This window comes from Salvelinus alpinus, chromosome 9 (genome assembly GCF_045679555.1).
Source record: "Salvelinus alpinus chromosome 9, SLU_Salpinus.1, whole genome shotgun sequence".
In the NCBI taxonomy this organism is placed as follows: Eukaryota; Metazoa; Chordata; class Actinopteri; order Salmoniformes; family Salmonidae; genus Salvelinus; species Salvelinus alpinus.
In genome coordinates this window covers 29,688,127-29,708,995 of record NC_092094.1, presented here as the reverse complement: position 1 = coordinate 29,708,995, position 20,869 = coordinate 29,688,127, and the positions used below count along the sequence as shown (strand labels likewise).

At 43.1% G+C, this 20,869-nt stretch overlaps 1 protein-coding gene across 8 annotated transcripts in view; it reads left to right on the top strand.

Annotated features, from left to right (window-relative positions):
* Positions 1-20,869, top strand: part of LOC139584604 (SH3 and multiple ankyrin repeat domains protein 3-like) — a 307,285-nt gene that overhangs the window by 163,396 nt on the left and 123,020 nt on the right. For all 8 annotated transcript variants that reach the window (XM_071416641.1, XM_071416643.1, XM_071416642.1 and 5 more), the window contains one exon: positions 2,922-3,038. In XM_071416641.1, coding sequence (XP_071272742.1) covers positions 2,922-3,038 — 117 coding nt within the window. The remainder of the gene's footprint in view (positions 1-2,921; positions 3,039-20,869) is intronic.

Sequence of the window (20,869 nt, the reverse complement as noted above, 5' to 3'; positions counted from 1 at the left end):
TGTCATTATATAAACCATAAAGGACTGGAGCACTAGAACTCAGTCAAGAGTACTGTGTCCACAGTGCTCTAATGTTCCCACCACTCTCTCTTCTACTCTCCTCTCCACACCAGCATGTCTGGGGACATCCATGGTAATCCCCCCACCTGCTTGCCCTGTTCTTCCCTGCCACCATCTTCAGAGCACAGCCACCACAGAACTCAATGCAGGGTTAGCCTGGAGGCTAGGAGACCTACTGTATAATCAGGCTTAACCAGGTGTTCCCAAACTATTTTGGCGTGCGACCCCATTTTGATATCCAAGCATTGTCATGACCCCTCCATGTAAAAAAAAGTAATGTAATCAATGACCAATGTTTACTTTTTTAATTGGGGCTATAACAGTCTATAAATCAAATGTATTTATATAGCCCTTCTTACATTAGCTGATATCTCAAAGTGCTGTACAGAAACCCAGCCTAAAACCACAAACAGCAAGCAACGCAGGTGTAGAAGCACGGTGGCTAGGAAAAACTCCCTAGAAAGGCCAGAACCTAGGAAGAAACCTAGAGAGGAACCAGGCTATGAGGGGTGGCCAGTCCTCTTCTGGCTGTGCCAGGTGGAGATTATAACAGAACATGGCCAAGATGTTCAAATGTTCATAAATGACCAGCATGGTCAAATAATCATAATCACAGTAGTTGTCGAGGGTGCAGCAAGTCAGCACCTCAGGAGTAAATGTCAGTTGGCTTTTCATAGCCGATCATTGAGAGTATCTCTACCGCTCCTGCTGTCTCTAGAGAGTTGAAAACAGCACGCCTGGGACAGGTAGCACGTCCGGTGAACAGGTCAGGGTTCCATAGCCGCAGGCAGAACAGTTGAAACTGGAGCAGCAGCACGGCCAGGTGGACTGGGGACAGCAAGGAGTCATCATGCCAGGTAGTCCTGAGGCATGGTCCTAGGGCTCAGGTCCTCCGAGAGAGAGAAAGAAAGAGAGAATTAGAGAGAGCATACTTAAATTCACACAGGACACCGGATAAAACAGGAGAAGGTCTCCAGATATAACAGACTGACCCTAGCCCCCCGACACATAAACTACTGCAGCATAAATACTACTTTCAGTCTGAAAGTACTTTCACAGTAGGCTATCTCAATCTGAAGGAAGAATGGTTTAAAGTGATTGAAATGGATCAGTCACTTGATGGATCATCATTGATGATGTTCTTTTTCCCCAAGTCTGATTTAGAGCCCGGTCTTGTCCACTCTATTCTATGCATTATAGAGTGTAACAGAAAACCAGTGGTGGAAAAAGTAACCAATTGTCAAACTTGATTTAAAGTAAAGATACTTTTGTAGAAAATGGCTCAAGTAAAATTAAAAGTCTAAAAATATTTGGTATTAAATATACTTAGGTATCAAAAGTAAAGGTGTAAATCATTTCAAATTCCTTATATTAAGCAAACCAAAAGGCACGATAGCCAGGGGCACACTCCAACACTCAGACATAATTTACAAACTAAGCATTTGTGCTTAGTGAGTCCTCCCGATCAGAGGCAGTAGTGATGACCAGGGATGTTCTCTTGATAAGTGAGTGAATTGGACCACTTTCCTGTCCTGCTAAGCATTGAAAATGTAATGAGTTCTTTTGGGTGTCATTGAAAATGTATGGAGTTAAAAGTACATTATTTTCTTTAGGAATGTAGTGAAGTAAAAGTAAAAGTTGTCAAAAATATAAATAGTAAAGTAAAGTACAGATACCTAAAAAAACTACTTAGTGTAACGATAGTCTTCGTCCTCCTCTGACGAGGAGTAGGAAATTCGGACCAAGATGTAGCGTGGTGAGTATTCATATTTATTACGAATACTTTCAAGAACGAACAAAACAATAAACTGAACAAAAATAACCGAAGACGCTACAGTCCCGAAATAGTGAACACAGAACACAGGAACACACAAACAGGAACACACAAACAGGAACAATCACCCACAAACCACAATACAAAAACAGGCTACCTAAATATGGTTCCCAATCAGAGACAATGACTAACACCTGCCTCTGATTGAGAACCATATCAGGCCAAACGACAAACCCAACATAGCAACACAAAACATAGATAACCCACCCAACTCACACCCTGACCATACTAAAACAAAGAAAATACAAAAGAACTATGGTCAGAACGTGACACTTAGTTAGTATTTTTACTTAAGTACTTTACACCACTGCAGAAAATTGCAGAAAATACATAGTGTGCCTGAAAGTATTTTCTTTCAGTGATGGGGTTATAATATTTTGTAGCTTAAACCGTTCAAAAGATAGAGTCACATTTGTAGGAAGAAAACAGAGACTGCTTTTCCGAGTTTCTCTCGTGACCTCAAATTTAAATCTGGTGACCCCACATGGAGTCGCAAGTTTGAGATACGCTGGACTGAACTGACGGCTGCTGGTAAAAGAAAGAGAGAGATGCCAAAGGAGTGTGCGAGAAAGAGTGTGTATTTTGAGAGGGGAACTCTCACCCAGTTTGAATGGGGTGGAGAGAAAGCCAGCACTAAAACTGGACCTACAGGCCAACTTTCCAGAGCCCTCCATTACTATACTCCAATCAGTTACCTTCCCTCTCTACCCCATGGCATTAGTATTCAATGTGTGTGTGTGTGTGCGTGTGCGTGTGCGTGTGCGTGTGTGTGCGCGCGCGCGTGCGTGTGTGTGTGTGCGCGCGTGTGTGTGTGTGCGTGTGTGTGTGTGCGTGTGTTTGTGCGCGTGATAGAGACAAGACAAAGCAGAGAGGGAACAACAATTATAGTGCATGTGGGGGAGAGACAAACAGAGAAGAAAACAGAGAAACTAAACTGTCATTCTCGAATATCACACAGTGTATGATATCTCAATCACCCAAAATACCTCAATAACCCAAACTGGCATCCATGTGTCTCCACATACAGGCATGCCGTCATGGTCATGTTCAGCACTTGGAGCACCTGCTGTTTTACGGAGCCGACATGACTGCTCAGAACGCCTCTGGAAACACCGCCCTTCACGTCTGTGCCCTCTACAACCAGGTAACACACTGTATGGTGCATGTTGGCGGGGAGGGGTGTGTGTGTGGGTAAGTAGTGGTGTAGAGGAGTTTGATAAATGTGTGTGTGTGAGTGTGTGAGTGCGTCCGTGTGTTAAAGCTGCGATCTGAAACATTGCTATCACTTACTCTGTCAATATGTCCACTCAGGCAAACTGTGGACAGACTGGCAGACTGAATGTAACTGATTACAAAAAAAACTAACTGTAGTCAGTTCGGTTACCAGGATTTTTTTTGTGACATTACAGAAACTTTTGAAAAACTAGATGATTACTTGTAGGATTACTAGTAAATTAAAATCAAATAACATTTTATTTGTCACATGTGCCGAGTACAACCGTGTAAATATATATTACAAGCCCTTAACTAACAATGCAGGTTTAAGAAAATAGAGTGATAGAGTTATAAATAGAGAAAATATTTACTAAATAAACTAGTAAAACATGTAATTAAAAAAGAACAATAAAAGAACAATAATGAGGCTATATACAGGGCGTACTGGTACCGAGTCAATGTGCGGGGATACAGCTTAGTCGAGGTAATTTGTACATGTAGGTATGGGTAAAGTGACTATGCATAGATAATAAAAAGCGAGTAGCAGCAGTGTAAGGGGGGGGGGGGTGTCAATGCAAATAGTCTGGGTGGCCATTTGATTAATTGTTCAGCAGTCTTATGGCTTGGGGGTAGAAGCTGAAGGAGCTTTTTGGACCTAGACTTGGTGCTCCAGTACCGCTTGCCATGCGGTAGCAGAGAGAAGAAGTCACCCAAGACTTGGGTGACTGGAGTCTTTGACTATTTAATTAGCCTTCCTCTGACACCGCCTAGTACATAGGCCCTGGATGGCAGAAAGCTTGGTCCCAGTGATATACTGGGCCATACGCACTACCTTCTGTAGCACCTTACAGTCAGATGCCGAGCAGTTGCCATAACAGGTGGTGATGCAACCATCAGGATGCACTCGATGGTGCAGCTGTGAAACTTTTTGAGGATCTGGGTACCCATGCCAAATATTTTCAGTCTCCTGAGGGGGAAAGGGCATTGTCGTGCCCTCTTCACAACTTTCTTGGTGTGTATGGACCATGATAGTTTGTTGGTGATGTGGACACCAAGGAACTTGAACCTCTCAACCTGCTCCACCACAGCCGATGTGAATGGGGGCGTGTTCGGCCCTCCTTTTCCTGTAGTCTACGATCATCTCCTTTGTCTCGCTCACATTGACGGAGAGGTTGTTGTCCTGGCAGCACACTGCCAAGTTTCTGACCTCCTCCCTATAGGCTGTCTCATCGTTGTTGGTGATCAGGCCGATCACCGTTGTGTAGTCAGCAAACTTAATGATGGTGTTGGGGTTGTGCTTGGCCACGCAGTCGTGGGTGAACAGGGAGTACAAGAGGGGACTAAGCACACACACCTGAGGGGCCCAGGTGTTGAGGATCAGCTTGGCAGATGTGTTGTTGTCTACCCTTACCATCTTGGGGCGGCCTGTCAGGAAGTCCAGGATCCAGTTGCAGAGGGAGGTGTTTAGTCCTAGGGTCCTTAGCTTAGTAATGAACTTTGTTGGCACTATGGTGTTGAACGCTGAGCTGTAGTCAATGAACATTATCCTCACATAGGTGTTCCTTTTTTACAGGTGGGAAAGGGCAGTGTGGAGTGCGATTGAGATTGTGCCATCTGTGGATCTGTGTGGTATGCAAATTGTAGTGGGTCTAGTGTTTCTGGGATGATGTTGTTGATGTGAGCCATAACCAGCCTTTCAAAGCACTTCACGACGTGAGTGCTATGGGGCGGTAGTCATTTAGGTAGGTTGCTTTCGCTTTCTTGGGCACAGGGACTATGATGGTCTGTTTGAAACATGTAGTTATTACAGACTCGGTCAAGGAGAAGTTCAAAATGTCAGTGAAGACACTTCCCAATTGGTTCACGCATGCTCTGTCTGGCCCCTCGGCCTTGGGAATGTTGACCTGTTTAAGGTCTTGCTCACATTGGCTACAGAGAGCATGATCACACCGGAACAGCTGGTGCTCTCATGCATGCTTCAGTGTTGCTTGCCCCGAAGCAAGCATAAAAGGTATTTAGCCCGTCTGGTAGGCTCGCATCACTGGGCAGCTCGCGTCTGGGTTTCCCTTTGTGGTCCGTAATAGTTTGCAAGCCCTGCCATATCTGATGAGCATCAGAGCTGGTGTAGTAGGATTCATTCTTAGTCCTGTATTGACGCTTTGCTTGTTTGATTGTTCGTCTGAGGGCATAGCAGAATTTCTTATAAGCGTCCGGATTAGTGTCCTGCTCAATGAAAACGGCAATTCTAGCCTTTAGCTCAGTGCGGATGTTGCCTGTGATCCATGGCTTCTTTTTGGGGTATGTGCGTACGGTCACTGTGGGGATGACGTCATCGATGCACTTATTGATGAAGCTGGTGACTGAGGTGGTATATTCTTCAATGCCATTGGATGAATCCCAGAACATATTCCAGTCTGTGCTAGCAAAACAGTCCTGTAGCATAGCATCCGCATCATCTGACCACTTCCGCATTGAGCCTGTCACTGGGACTTCCTGCTTTAGTTTTTGCTTGTAAGCAGGAATCAGGAGGATAGAATTATGGTCAGATTTGCCAACTGGAGGGTGAGGGAGAGTTTTGTACGCGTCTCTGTGTGTGGAGTAAAGGTGGTCTAGAGTTTTTCTTCCTCTGGTTGCACATGTGACATGCTGTTAGAAATTAGGTAAAACTGATTTAAGTTTGCCTGCATTAAAGTCTAGGAGCACCGCTTCTGGATCAGCATTTTCTTGTTTGCTTATGGCCTTATACAGCTTATTGAGTGTGGTCTTAGTGCCAGCGTCGGTTTGTGGTGGTAAATAGACGGCTATGAAAGTTATAGATGAGAACTCTCTTGGTAGATAGGGTGGTCTACAGCTTATCATGAGGTATTCCACCTCAGGCGAGCAATACCTCGAGACTACCATAATATTAAACATCGCACACCAGCTGTTGTTTACAAATAGACACACAACCCCACCCCCCGTCTTACCGGACGTAGCTGTTCTGTCCTACCGATGCACGGAAAACCCAGCCAACTGTAAATTATCTGTGCCGTCGTTCAGCCACGACTCAGCCATGACGAAACATAAGATATTCCAGTTTTTAATGTCCCGTTGGTAGGATGGTCTCAAACAGAGCTCATTCATTTTATTCTCCAGTGATTGCACAATGACTAATATAATGGATGGCAGAGGCAACTTACCCACTCGCTGACACATTTTCACAAGGCACCCTGACCTCCGCCCCCTGTACTTTCTTATTTTCTTCATGCGAATGACGGGGATTTGAGCCTTGTCCGGGAGAAAAATTATATCCATCGCATCTGACTCATTAAAGAAAAAATCTTCATCCAGTTGGAGGTGAGTAATCGCTGTTCTGATATCCAGAAGCTATTTTCGGTCATAAGAGATGTTAGCATAAACAGTATGTACAAAATAAGTTACAAACAATGCGAAAAAACACACAAAATAGCACAATTGGTTAGGAGCCCGTACAACGGCGGCCATCCCCTCCGGCGCCATTCTTCTTATGCAGAAAGGTTGTTTGCGGCAAAAATATTTTGACACCTTTCGGTTTACTCAATGACATGCAAATCTGCATTGAGAAAAGGTGCACGTTTGAGTTTGTTCACACCTGAGCGAGTCTGACCACAAGTAAGCAATGAGCTCAATCAGTTCTTCATGACAACAAAAATATAAACAACAAAGTAGGCTAATAAGTCCTTAGTCTTTGGGTTATGTTTAGGTAAAACTATTTGTCAAATCTATATTTCCAAGTCCTATTCTTGAAAATCATAAGGGTATTTTATGAATTTTAATGACTGGAAATCTGACAGACTTCTGTTTTTATTGTAAAGATATAGCCTAATTGTTTTATTATCTGTATTGAAGTAGAAAGCAATAGGTTAGAAGCCTACATAACCCATAAAGTAAAATGCAACATCCATTTATCGGCAGCTATGTAAACTCTAACATTGATTTATCCTGCAATAGATGTAATTTGGTAATATACATTTTTGTCTTCTTAAGGGGAAAGTAATCCAAAAGTAACTGAAAGTAATCAGATTACGTTACTGAGTTTGGGGGTCATCCAACAGGTATGTTACTGGTTGTAATTTTGTACTGGTAATTAGTAACTGTAACAGATTACATTTAGAAAGTAACCTACCCAACCCTGGTAGTGAGCAAGTGAGAGAGAAGATTGTTAAGATCAAGTGAGAGAATGAGACATTGAGTGCTGGGATTGGGGACTGAGGCTTAAGTGACTCATTGAAAAGCCATGGCTCAGGTGCTGAGAGCCGAGTGCTACAGAGTTGTGGGGTTGTTTCCCACATGGGCCACATCTACTGAATATGGCTTTGTATAAAAATGTGTTGCTAAGATTTCTGTCTGTGAAATGTACATACACACTGACACACACATGCACGCTGACCTGTTTCCAAGGCTCTAGAACACTGAGTGCACATGCACACAAAGGTATGTCTGAGGGGGGTTAGAGGATGAGAATATCAATACTTAATCTAGAGTACTGTTTGTAACACATCCACGTGACTATGTTCTACTATTGCCTGAAGAGGGAGGGAGGGGTGGATGAGCAACGAAGGGAAAAAAGGAGAGAGAAAAAAAGAGGGATAACTTTTGTTTTGGTTTTAGGGGAGGTAGACTATTGACAGGTGCATTTAAGACATAAAAGGGACTTAGGGCTTAAAGAACCAGGAATAAAATGCCATAAAGTGGCATATTTTAGGTGATGCAAATGGTAGCCTTAAAGAACACAGATTTTAACTTCTGAGTCATGCTAATGAATATTCATGGTCAAATGAACAATTTTGGGGAAAATGTTTTGCTCCTCCCCGTCATAGACGCTGTCTCTGCGGTGTCCTATTGTCAGACAGGTTTCATCCCTCCAGTGTTTAGAGATCCAGGAGGCCACCGCTGGGCAGATCGATCACAGCGACAGAGCTTCTGAGTGGGGCTTAAGGGACTGAACATGGGGGGCGTCTGCATGATGATCCATGAATCAACAGAGAGACACACATTCAGTGACAGAGATCCATATGAGAGAGATGAAGAGGGAAAGGATATGGAGTGAGAAAGACAGTTAGTGGGATAGAGAGTAAAGGAAAGGAGAGAACCAATCAAAAGAGATAGGGAAGAAAACATTTGGATAAAAGAGAAGTATTTGACAGACCGCTTCCAGATTGAAGTATCAATAAAGAGACAGTCAGTGAGAAGTAGACTGGTTAATGAGCAGAGAAGACTGGTTAATGAGCAGAGAAGACTGGTTAATGAGCAGAGAAGACTGGTTAATGAGCAGAGAAGACTGGTTAATGAGCAGAGAAGACTGGTTAATGAGCAGAGTAGACTGGTTAATGAACAGAGAAGACTGGTTAATGAGCAGAGAAGACTGGTTAATGAGCAGAGTAGACTGGTTAATGAGCAGAGAAGACTGGTTAATGAACAGAATAGACTGGTTAATGAGCAGAGTAGACTGGTTAATGAGCAGAGTAGACTGGTTAATGAGCAGAGAAGACTGGTTAATGAGCAGAGAAGACTGGTTAATGAGCAGAGAAGACTGGTTAATGAGCAGAGAAGACTGGTTAATGAGCAGAGAAGACTGGTTAATGAGCAGAGTAGACTGGTTAATGAACAGAGAAGACTGGTTAATGAGCAGAGAAGACTGGTTAATGAGCAGAGAAGACTGGTTAATGAACAGAATAGACTGGTTAATGAGCAGAGTAGACTGGTTAATGAGCAGAGAAGACTGGTTAATGAACAGAATAGACTGGTTAATGAGCAGAGTAGACTGGTTAATGAACAGAGAAGACTGGTTAATGAGCAGAGAAGACTGGTTAATGAGCAGAGAAGACTGGTTAATGAGCAGAGAAGACTGGTTAATGAACAGAATAGACTGGTTAATGAGCAGAGTAGACTGGTTAATGAACAGAATAGACTGGTTAATGAGCAGAGTAGACTGGCTAATGAGCAGAGAAGACTGGTTAATGAACAGAGTAGACTGGTTAATGAACAGAGTAGACTGGTTAATGAACAGAATAGACTGGTTAATGAACAGAATAGACTGGTTAATGAGCAGAGTAGACTGGCTAATGAGCAGAGAAGACTGGTTAATGAACAGAGTAGACTGGTTAATGAACAGAGTAGACTGGTTAATGAACAGAATAGACTGGTTAATGAACAGAATAGACTGGTTAATGAGCAGAGTAGACTGGCTAATGACACCACTAGAGAGTGGGGGTCGAGGGAACAGTGGGGTGGGAAGCTCAGGGGGGTGGGAGGCCAGTGGGAGGGGGTCCCCCTCTGTGTTTAGGGGAGTGATGGAGCAGAGACACAACAAACTTAGAATTGGATAACAGGAACACAGATGTTAACATCTGAATCATGCCAATTAATAAAGTGGAGCCTATGGGATAATAATGATGACAGAAACCTATGAGTTTGTATTTTGAATTTCATGGTCACTAATTGAGATGTGTTGCAAGTAGATTCACAAATATGTAATTTCTTTTTGCAAGCTTTTCATCATGATGTGTGAAAAATGTAACAACGGTCGCAAACTTGTAACTTGACATTTGAATACATTCAATAAGATTTGCAAGCATAATTTATTTTCAGAATTATTAGTAAGTCCATTTACTACTATGAATTTTCAGCTGTGAATCACTTGCAGAGTTTTTTATCGCCGCACGCTTGGACTTCTGTTGTCACATTACCAAGAGATTCATAATAAAGTTTTATACATTTGTAGAAAGAGATTTGCAAGTCAACAATTGGTTTGAGCAGCTCTGGGGGCAGGACCGTTTACTCCTGACCAATCAGCCAAAACCACAGCCGCATACTGCTGCAACCATGGCTGGAGGGTCCATCAATCAAATTTTAGGAAGTAGCTTGAAAACAAAGAGAAGTAATTTCTACAAAGTAACGATGTTACTTACTGTTGTGAATGAGCCTATACAATATAACCTGATGACTCCTCCAGTCCCCGGACAGAACTCTGCTAACACTGAAACAAGAAAGATCAAGAAGAAGCGGAAGAAGAACATTAAGGCCTCAACCGCAAGCAGCTAGAGAGCAGCAAAACACACTCAAGGGCAGGGGGGAAGTGACAGGTACAGGTAAACTGTATACAGATGTTCCTCTGCTGGAGGGCCATCTTATATGGCGACACCCCCTTCAAACTCTAGCCCTGGGATGGAGCTGGTGGAGTTGCTTGATGGCACGTGGGCCATGGAGCAGATGACACCACGGAATGTCGTCACATATGAAGGAAACAATGTGTTACCGACATCACATGTAAAGGAGACAATGTATTTTGTGTAACTTTGCTTAGATGTCACATGTAAGGAGGAGGGTGTGTTGTGTGGCTGTAGTCAAGGAGTTATGGGCTTAGGCAAAACTGGGGAAGACAGATAAGGAGCTGATTGATCGATAAGAGACATTACTGTGCAGCCGTATTCATTGACCTGGCTAAGGCTTTCGACTCTGTCAATCACAACATTCTTATTGGCAGACTCAACAGCCTTGGTTTCTCAAATGATTGCCTCGCTTGGTTCACCAACTACTTCTCCGATAGAGTTCAGTATGTCAAATCGGAGGGCCTGTTGTCCGGACCTCTGGCAGTGTCTATGGGCGTGCCACAGGGTTCAATTCTCGGGCCGACTCTCTTCTCCGTATATATCAATGATGTCGCTCTCGCTGCTGGTGATTCTTTGATCCACCTCTATGCAGACGACACCATTCTGTATCCAGATGAGCTTCAATGCCATACAACTCTCCTTCCGTGGCCTCCAACTGCCCTTAAATGCAAGTAAAACTAAATGCATGCTCTTCAACCGATCGCTGCCCGCACCTGCCCGCCCGTCCAGCATCACTACTCTGAACGGTTCTGACTTAGAATATGTGGACAACTACAAATACCTAGGTGTCTGGTTAGACTGTAAACTCTCCTTCCAGACTCACATTAAACATCTCCAATCCAAAATTAAATCTAGAATAGGCTTCCTATTTCGCAACAAAGCATCCTTCACTCATGCTGCCAAACATACCCTCGTAAAACTGACCATCCTACCGATCCTTGACTTCGACAATGTCATTTACAAAATAGCCTCCAACACTCTACTCAGCAAACTGGATGCAGTCTATCACAGTGCCATCCGTTTTGTCACCAAAGCCCCATATACTACCCACCACTGCGACCTGTTTGATCTCGTTGGCTGGCCCTCGGTTCATATTCGTCGCCAAACCCACTAGCTCCAGGTCATCTACAAGTCTCTGATAGGTAAAGCCCCGCCTTATATCAGCTCACTGGTCACCATTGCAGCACCCACCCGTAGCACGCGCTCCCGCAGGTATATCTCACTGATCACCCCCAAAGCCAATTCTTCCTTTGGCCGCCTCTCCTTCCAGTTCTCTGCTGCCAATGACTGGAACGAACTGAAAAAATCTCTGGAGCTGGAGACTCTTACCTCCCTCACTAGCTTTAAGCACCAGCTGTCAGAGCAGCTCACAGATCACTGCACCTGTACATAGCTCATCTGTAAATAGCCCATCCAATCTACCTCATCCCCATACTGTATTTATTTATTTATTTATCTTGCTCCTTTGCACCCCAGTATCTCAACTTGCACATTCATCTTCTGCACATCCTACCATTCCCGTGTTTAATTGCTATATTGTAAGTACTTTGCCACCATGGTCTATTTATTGCCTGACCTCTCTTATCCTACCTTATTTGCACATGCTATATATAGATTTTTCTACTGTATTTTTGATTGTATGTTTGTTTATTAGAAGCTTCTGCATTATAATTGCTATATAACAAATCTATAAAATCCATCAGTTGTGAAGTTGTGGAACTAAAAGAGAAGTGTTACTGGTTTTCATGAACTATACAAAACAAAAATATAAAGTGTTGTTCCCATGTTTCATGAGCTAAAATAAAAGATCCCAGAAATTGTCCATACACACAAAAAGCATATTTCCCTCAAATTGTGTGCACAAATTTGTTTACATCCCTGTTAGTGAGCATTTCTCATTTTCCAAGATAATCCATCAAACTGACAGGTGTGGCATATCAAGAAGCTGAATAAACAGCATGATCATTACATAGGTGCACCTTGTGCTAGGGGGAAATAAAAAGCCACTTTAAAATGTGCAGTTTTATTACACAACACAATTGTCATGCCCTGACCTTAGTTCCTTTTTTATGTCTCTATTTTGGTTTGGTCAGGGCGTGAGTTGGGGTGGGCATTCTATGTTTTTTCTATGTTTTCTATTTCTATGTATTTGGCCTGGTATGGTTCCCAATCAGAGGCAGCTGTCATTCGTTGTCTCTGATTGAGAACCATACTTAGGTAGCCTGTTCCCACCTGTGTTTGTGGGTAGTTGTTTTCTGTTTTGTGTGTCTGCACCAGTCAGAACTCTTTCGGTCGTTATCTTTGTTATTTTTGTTATTTCAGTGTTCATTTAATAAATATGGACACGTACCAAGCTGCGCCTTGGTCCTCTCTTTCCAACAGCCATTTCAACAATGCCACAGATGTCTCAAGTTTTGAGGGAACGTGCAATTGGCATGCTGATTGCAGTCCATTAGTTGGCATGCTGAATGCGGTGTTAATTTCTTTACTGTTAGTCGCCTCCGGCATCGTTTTAGAGAATTTGGTATTATGTCCAACCCGGCCTCACAACCGCAGACCTCATGTAACCACGCCAGCCCAGGACTTCCACATCCGGCTTCTTCCCCTGCGGGATTATCGGAGACCAGTCACCTGGACAGCTGATGAAACTGAGGACCATTTCTGTCTGTATTAAAGTCCTTTTGTGGGGAAAACTCATTTTGATTGGATTGGCCTGGCTCCCCAGTGGGTGGGCCTATTGGAGGCCCATGGCCAGACCGTATTGTGGGATCGAGTAGGAAAACAAAGGGGAGCTTGAGGGTAACTATGTAAAAAGGACGCTAAAGGAGCACTGGGTGTCTATAGTTTGTCTTCTACCCAGATGAAGTACTGAACCCCTGCTTTCAGTTAAGAGTTCATCTTAATTAATTAATTTTAACTGAAACCCTATACCCAGGACTTAGCGAGTGTGTCCGGTCAATTAGATAGGGAGGACCAGGAGTCTATGAGATTTTGGCGCACTTATAATAAATAGTTTAACCCCGTCTTGGAACGTGTCTTGTGTGAACGGCGAGAAATCACACAGTAAGAGCCACACCACGTAATAAAATAGTACAGAGCGGACTATGAATAAATAATGGTTTGCTTGTTGGTGTTGTACACAAAAAATAGCCCCCACTGACGTGTAGTATACCGTGTCACAAACTACCCTGAAGTGTAATCAGTAGGAAGGAGTGAGCTAACCTCTGTGGCAAGCAGGAATAGACCAAGAGGGGTGACCCAGTTGATAAAGTGGAGCTCAGGGCTCCACTGCTAGCTCAGCTCAGGGTAGGAAAAAACAGGGAAGCCGCCTCACCGGGAAAACAGCTCATTCAGCGGGATAATCCAGGCCTAAAACGTGCAGTGGGAGTTGACCCACCCTGTGAGGTCAAGAGAAAGGGAAGGGAAAGGGAAAGGGAAAGGGGGATTCTAGTCAGTTGTACAACTGAATGCATTCAACTGAAATGTGTCAGAAGATCCACAAGCAAAGACTACCCTCGCGTGAATGAAGCTAGTAGGTCCGTCAGGGAGGCGGCCCGTACTAGTCACCTCCACATTACTTCTCCGTGCAAAGTACTAGAATAAAACTACTTGAAGGTAATCATCTATTTTATATGTAAACATCCATTTTTGGGATTGGAGGCATGACAGTAGTTTAACATGTGAAATATAATGGTACATTTCAGGCGAAATTGACAGCAGCTAATGTTAGCTACTGTACTTAACTAGCTTTACTATCAACTGGCTAGCTTCATCAGACAGCTTTAGATGCAAGGGGAAACAAATATAATATTTGCTAGTTAACCATCTGATTGATAAAGTTGAGATAAATGCCATTTGCTAGCTAGCTAGCTAAATTTAAACTTGTTGTTGGAGGTTATTCACAACAATTGATATAACTAGATCCACACATGTTATTCTCTATAATGCAGAATTGTAAGCGTGTAACTTGGGAAGCTCATTCAATAATACAGACATGGGTGATTTCTGTCCCAGGGGACTGAACTGTGTTCAATTTTGTTCTCCAATTTCAGATCACAGTAGTTGAATGAGGTGTTAGTGAAGTACTGTAACAAAAACCTGTGGCTGTCATGACTTCAATTTACTTAATACAGGTACCATGTAATTTTGTTAATCTATGCAGGTTTGTCATCTGATTTCCAGGAGCCTGACAGAGATACGGGCCTTCGGAAGGTATTCAGACCCCTTGACTTTTTCCACATTTTGTTACTTATTCTAAAATTGATTAAATAGATTTTTTCCCCTCATCAATCGACACACAATACCCCATAAAGACAAAGCAAAACAGATATTTTGAATTTTTTGTTAATTTATTTAAAAAACTAACTGAAATATGACATTTACATAAGTATTCAAAACCTTTACTCAGTACTTTGTTGAAGCACCTTTGGCAGTGATTACAGCATCGAGTCTTCTTGGGTTTCTCCCATTCTTCTCGGCAGATGCTCTCAAGCTCTGTCAGCTTTGCTGCACAGCTATTTTCAGTTCTCTCCAGAGATGTTCGATCGGGTTCAAGTCCAGGCTCTGGCTGGGCCACTCAAGGACATTCAGAGACTTGTTCCGAAGCCACTCCTGCGTTGTCTTGGCTGTGTACTTAGGGTTGTTGTCCTGTTGGAAGGTGAACCTTCGCCCCAGTCTGAGGTCCTGAGCGCTTTGAAGCAGGTTTTCATCAAGGATCTCGCTGTACTTTTCTCCGTTCATCTTTCCTTCGATCCTGACTAGTTTCCCAGTTCCTGCCGCTGAAAAACATCCCCACAGCATGATGCTGCCACCGCCATGCTTCACAGTAAAGATGGTGCCAGGTTTTCTCCACACGTGACCCTTGGCATTCAAGCCAAAGAGTTCAATCTTGGTTTCATCAGACCAGATAATCTTGTTTCCATGGTCTGAGAATCTTTAGGTGCCTTTTGGCAAACTTCAAGCGGGCTGTCATGTGCCTTTTACTGAAGAGTGGCTGAAGAGTGACTTTACTGAAGAGTGCTGCATAGATAGATGGTTGTTCTTCTGAAAGGTTCTCCCATCTCCACAGAGGAACTCTGGAGCTCTAACAGAGTGACCATTGGGTTCTTGGTCACCTCCCTGACCAAGGCCCTTCTCCCCGATTACTCAGTTTGGCCGGTCGGCCAGCTCTAGGAAGAGTCTTGGTGGTTCCAAACTTCTTCCATTTAAGAATGATGGAGACCACTGTAGTCTTGGGGACAGTCAATGCTGTCCCCAAGACAGCATTGACTGAATTTACCACAGGTGGACTCCAATCAAGTTGTAGAAACATCTCAAGGATGATCAATGGAAACAGGATGCACCTGAGCTCAACTTTGAGTCTTATAGCAAAGGCTCTGAATACTTATGTATATAAAGTTTTTCTGTGTTTTTATTTTTAATACATTTGCAAAAATGTCTAACGACCTGTTTTCGCTTTGTCAATATGGGGTATTGTGTGTAGATTGCTAAGGAAAATGTTTCATTTAATCCATTTTAAAATAAGGCTGTAACGTAACAAAATGTTTAAAAAGTCAAGGGGTCTGAATAATTTCCGAATGCACTGTAGATACAACCATAGTCCAAGGCAGGAGTTGGCAGGAAATGTCTCTACATCCACGTTGAGGCCTGCTACAGGCAGGAACATGGAGCACTCCATGTCAGTGTCAGTAAGTAATGCATTTTTTATTTAAATATATATAATACTCCATTCATGGTGGAGAAGCCCTATGCACCATAAACCTGTCTACTCCTGGAGTAACTCACTGTCATAGAGATTCATTAAAGGATTTGGCAGGAGGCCCTGGGCCAATGGGAGGTCAGGGGTGAGGGCTTAGGGGGAGTGAGAGTGAAGTTAGACATGAAGATTCAACTTGAACCACAGAGTAAGAATACCTTCAAAACAAAATATATGTCCAGCACAACTGTTTGGTCAGGAAAAACACTGTTCCACATTTTTAATTGGTTGAAGGATAGTCTTTGCAACTTTTCTGAAGGAAAGCCCAACACAACCCTCTCCCCCAACACACACTTCCCTTTCAAAGCCATTGAGTTGATGTGTCTTTTACGCATCCATTTCTGATTGGAAGGCACCCCTATAGTCCTCAATAATCAACAATGGATTCAGTACCTCTTTCAATTGCATGCAGTACCTCTATTAATCTCTCTACATGTGTTACAGAGGGAATATTCCAGAGCCTTCTGACCAACTACCGGAGATCTCTCCAGGACAGATAAGTAGGCTCTGCTGGTGGTAATATACTTTATGCACTATGTAAACCTCATTCACTATGGCTGACTGTCTGTGTGATGACATGTAGCATATTATCCAGGGCCATTGGTTGGATGTTCTGTACTCACTCCAAAACTCATGCTATTTCCTCTCACTACAAGTCTCTAGAAAAACTAACGCGTCCATCCCCCTATCCCCAGGTGAGTCTACTGGGCCATGGAACTCTAGAGCAGCACATTCAAAACAACTGCCCCCCTGTTACCACCTATCAGCAGACAGGTCCCTGAGGAAGGATGCAACTCTCAAGGACAGTGGACAAATTTGGTGGATGATCACCAAACGGAATAAAGTTTTGTATAAACTACTCATGTTTGTTTTTTTAAAGTTGTTGCGAAACAATACATTTTTCATAGCCTGTTTTTCAAATTTTTACTAACTACTACGCTAACTTAAACATCAAACAACATGCAGACTTTCTCCATCAAGAAAACACCTGGTGCTTATGACTCCAAAAGGTCTAAAATCAATGCAAGTCTCATGTCCAGGGTGAATACATTTTGATTCATGTATATCAAATCAAATCAAATCAAATCAAATTGTATTAGTCACATACACATGGTTAGCAGATGTTAATGCGAGTGTAGCGAAATGCTTGTGCTTCTAGTTCCGACAATGCAGTAATAACAACAAGTAATCTAACCTAACAATTCCACAACTACTACCTTATACACACAAGTGTAAAGGGATAAAGAATATGTACATAAAGATATATGAATGAGTGATGGTACAGAACGGCATAGGCAAGATGCAGTAGATGGTATAGAGTACGGTATATACATATGAGATGAGTACTGTAGGGTATGTAAACATAAAGTGGCATAGTTTAAAGTGGCTAGTGGTACATGTATTACATAAAGATGGCAAGATGCAGTAGATGATATAGAGTACAGTATATACATATACATATGAGATGGGTAATGTAGGGTATGTAAACATTATATTAAGTGGCATTGTTTAAAGTGGCTAGTGGTACATTTTTACATAATTTCCATCAATTCCCATTTTTAAAGTGGCTGGAGTTGAGTCAGTATGTTGGCAGCGGCCGCTAATGTTAGTGGTGGCTGTTTAACAGTCTGATGGCCTTGAGATAGAAGCTGTTTTTCAGTCTCTCGGTCCCTGCTTTGATGCACCTGTACTGACCTCGCCTTCTGGATGATAGCGGGGTGAACAGGCAGTGGCTTGGGTGGTTGTTGTCCTTGATGATCTTTATGGCCTTCCTGTGACATCGGGTGGTGTAGGTGTCCTGGAGGGCAGGTAGTTTGCCCCCGGTGATGCGTTCTGCAGACCTCACTACCCTCTGGAGAGCCTTACGGTTGTGGGCGGAGCAGTTGCCGTACCAGGCGGTGATACAGCCCGACAGGATGCTCTCGATTGTGCATCTGTAGAAGTTTGTGAGTGCTTTTGGTGACAAGCCGAATTTCTTCAGCCTCCTGAGGTTGAAGAGGCGCTGCTGCGCCTTCTTCACAATGCTGTCTGTGTGGGTGGACCAATTCAGTTTGTCCGTGATGTGAACGCCGAGGAACTTAAAACTTTCCACCTTCTCCACTACTGACCCGTCGATGTGGATAGGGGGGTGCTCCCTCTGCTGTTTCCTGAAGTCCACGATCATCTCCTTTGTTTTGTTGACGTTGAGTGTAAGGTTATTTTCCTGATACCACACTCCGAGGGCCCTCACCTCCTCCCAGTAGGCCGTCTCGTCGTTGTTGGTAATCAAGCCTACCACTGTAGTGTCGTCTGCAAACTTGATGATTGAGTTGGAGGCGTGCATAGCCACGCAGTCGTGGGTGAACAGGGAGTACAGGAGAGGGCTCAGAACGCACCTTTGTGGGGCCCCAGTGTTGAGGATCAGCGGGGTGGAGATGTTGTTACCTACCCTCACCACCTGGGGGCGGCCCATCAGGAAGTCCAGGACCCAGTTGCACAGGGCGGGGTCGAGACCCAGGGTCTCGAGCTTGATGACAAGTTTGGAGGGTACTAATTAAGCAATAAGGCCAGAGGGGGTGTGGTATATGGACAAAATACCACGGCTAAGGGATGTTCTTAGGCACGACACAAGGCAGAGTGCTAGGACACAGCCCTTAGCTGTGGTATATTGGCCATACATCACAAACCCCCGAGGTGCCTTATTGCTATTATAAACTGGTTACCAATGTAATTATAAGAGTAAAAATAAATGTTTTGTCATACCCATGGTATACCATGGCTTTCAGCCAATCAGCATTCAGGGCTCGAACCACCCAGTTTATAATCTCAGTGCAAGAGGCGTCACTGGTTCGATTCCAGGCTGTATCACATCCAGCCGTGATTGGGAGTCCCATAGGGCGGTGCACAATTGGCCCAGCGTTGGCCGGGGTAGGCCGTCATTGTAAATAACTGGCTTGCCTAGTTAAATAAAGGTTAAAATAAAATATAAAAATATATAATGGTATTCATATCAACTTTATCAATCAGATAGTTAACTAGCAAATGTATTTGTTTCCCCCTAGCATCTAAAGCTGCCTGATAAATCTAATGTTAGCCAGTTGATAGTAAAGCTAGGATGAATTTCAGAAGCCAGCTAGCTAAAGATAACTTAGCTGCAGTCAATAGATTTCCTCTGAAATGTACCACTTATATTTCACATGATAAACAAATGACTGTCATGCCTTTTCACAAAACATGTATGTACACATAATAAAGAGATGATTACCTTCAAGTAGACTGTTTTATTCTAGTACTTTCGGCCGAGTAACGTTAATAATGTTACTTTGTAAAAATGACTTCTCCTCTTCAAGCTATTTCCTGAGATTTGATTGATGGAACAATCCATCCAATGGTTGCAGCAATTAGGCGGCTGTGGTTTTGACAGATTGGTCAGGAGTAAAAATGGTCCTGCCCCTATTGCTGCTCAAATCAGTATTCATTACTTGCGAATCTCTTTCTACAAATGTACAAAACGTTCTACAATCTTACGAATCTCTTGGTAGTGTGACAACAGTGACAGAACCCGAGCGTGGACTTATAAAATAAATTATACTTGCAAATCTTATTGAATGTATTCAAATGTGAAGTTACAAGTTTGCGACCGTTGTTAAATTTTTCACACATCATGATACAAGCTTGCAAACACGTTTCCAAATCTTACTTCCAACCACGAATCTCAATGTGAGACAACGAAATTCAAAATACAAACTGGTTCTGTCATCATTATTATCCAGGAGTCCAGGTGGAATCAGGCACCTGTCAGACAAGACATGGAGAGGGAACAGATTGGAAATGTGATTGTATCTTACATTCTTTTGACAATGGAACCCTCTATAAAGCTGTTGAATTCTGTATTTAAAACTGAGTCTCCTGAATGATTCATCCATTTAGTAAAATGCAAAGCTTTTAGATTGCTTTTAGCGACGGTACTTTAGGGGAACTCTACTCCTCTGGAGTTGACCTGCTGATGTTCAGTGTATATCATGGTAAAGAAACGTGTAGAGGAAGTCTGCTCGATTCTTAATGGTTTCCTGTAATATCACTATGGCTGCAAGCAGGGAGACAGATGTCCCTCTCTATAATTGGTCTCCTGGAGCGTTTGTGCATTTGTGTGTGTGTTTGTGTGTGAGTGTATATGTGTGTGAGTGTATATGTGTGTATACTGTATGTGTGTGTTGTTGTAAGTTGATGCATGGGTTTTCTACTGCCATTCATCTCCCCATTCCAAATAAAAAGAGCATGCTACACACACATACACACACTGAACAACCACAGCCTCTCTTTCTCTCCATCCCATAATTCCCTTCTCTCTGTTTCTCCACTCATCTCTCTCTCCCTGTTCCTGCTTTATCACCCCCTGTCTCTCATGTCTCACCCCTGTCAGCCCCCTTCTCTTTAATGGATACTTTCTCATTCCCAGTAGATTATCCTGCTACTGCTAGAGACTCCTGCCTAAGGGAGAACAAAACACACACACACACACACACACACACACACACACACACACACACACACACACACACACACACACACACACACACACACACACACACACACACACACACACACACACACACACACACAAACACACACACACCCACAGCCCACATCTATGTGTATTAACCGCCCTAGCTAATTCACTGTCAGAGACTTAATGGGGTCATTAGCTACAGTTTGCTCCTTACCTTTAAGTGTAAAGTAAAAATAAATACATTTAAATGCCTTTAAAAGAGGCCACCCCCATGCTATGCTTTACAGCAGCTTTACAACATGAGAGAGAGAGAGAGAGAGTACTGTAGACTACTTTATCACCGAACTCAACCCAGAGTCTCTCAGAGCGTTCAGTCAGCCCACTGA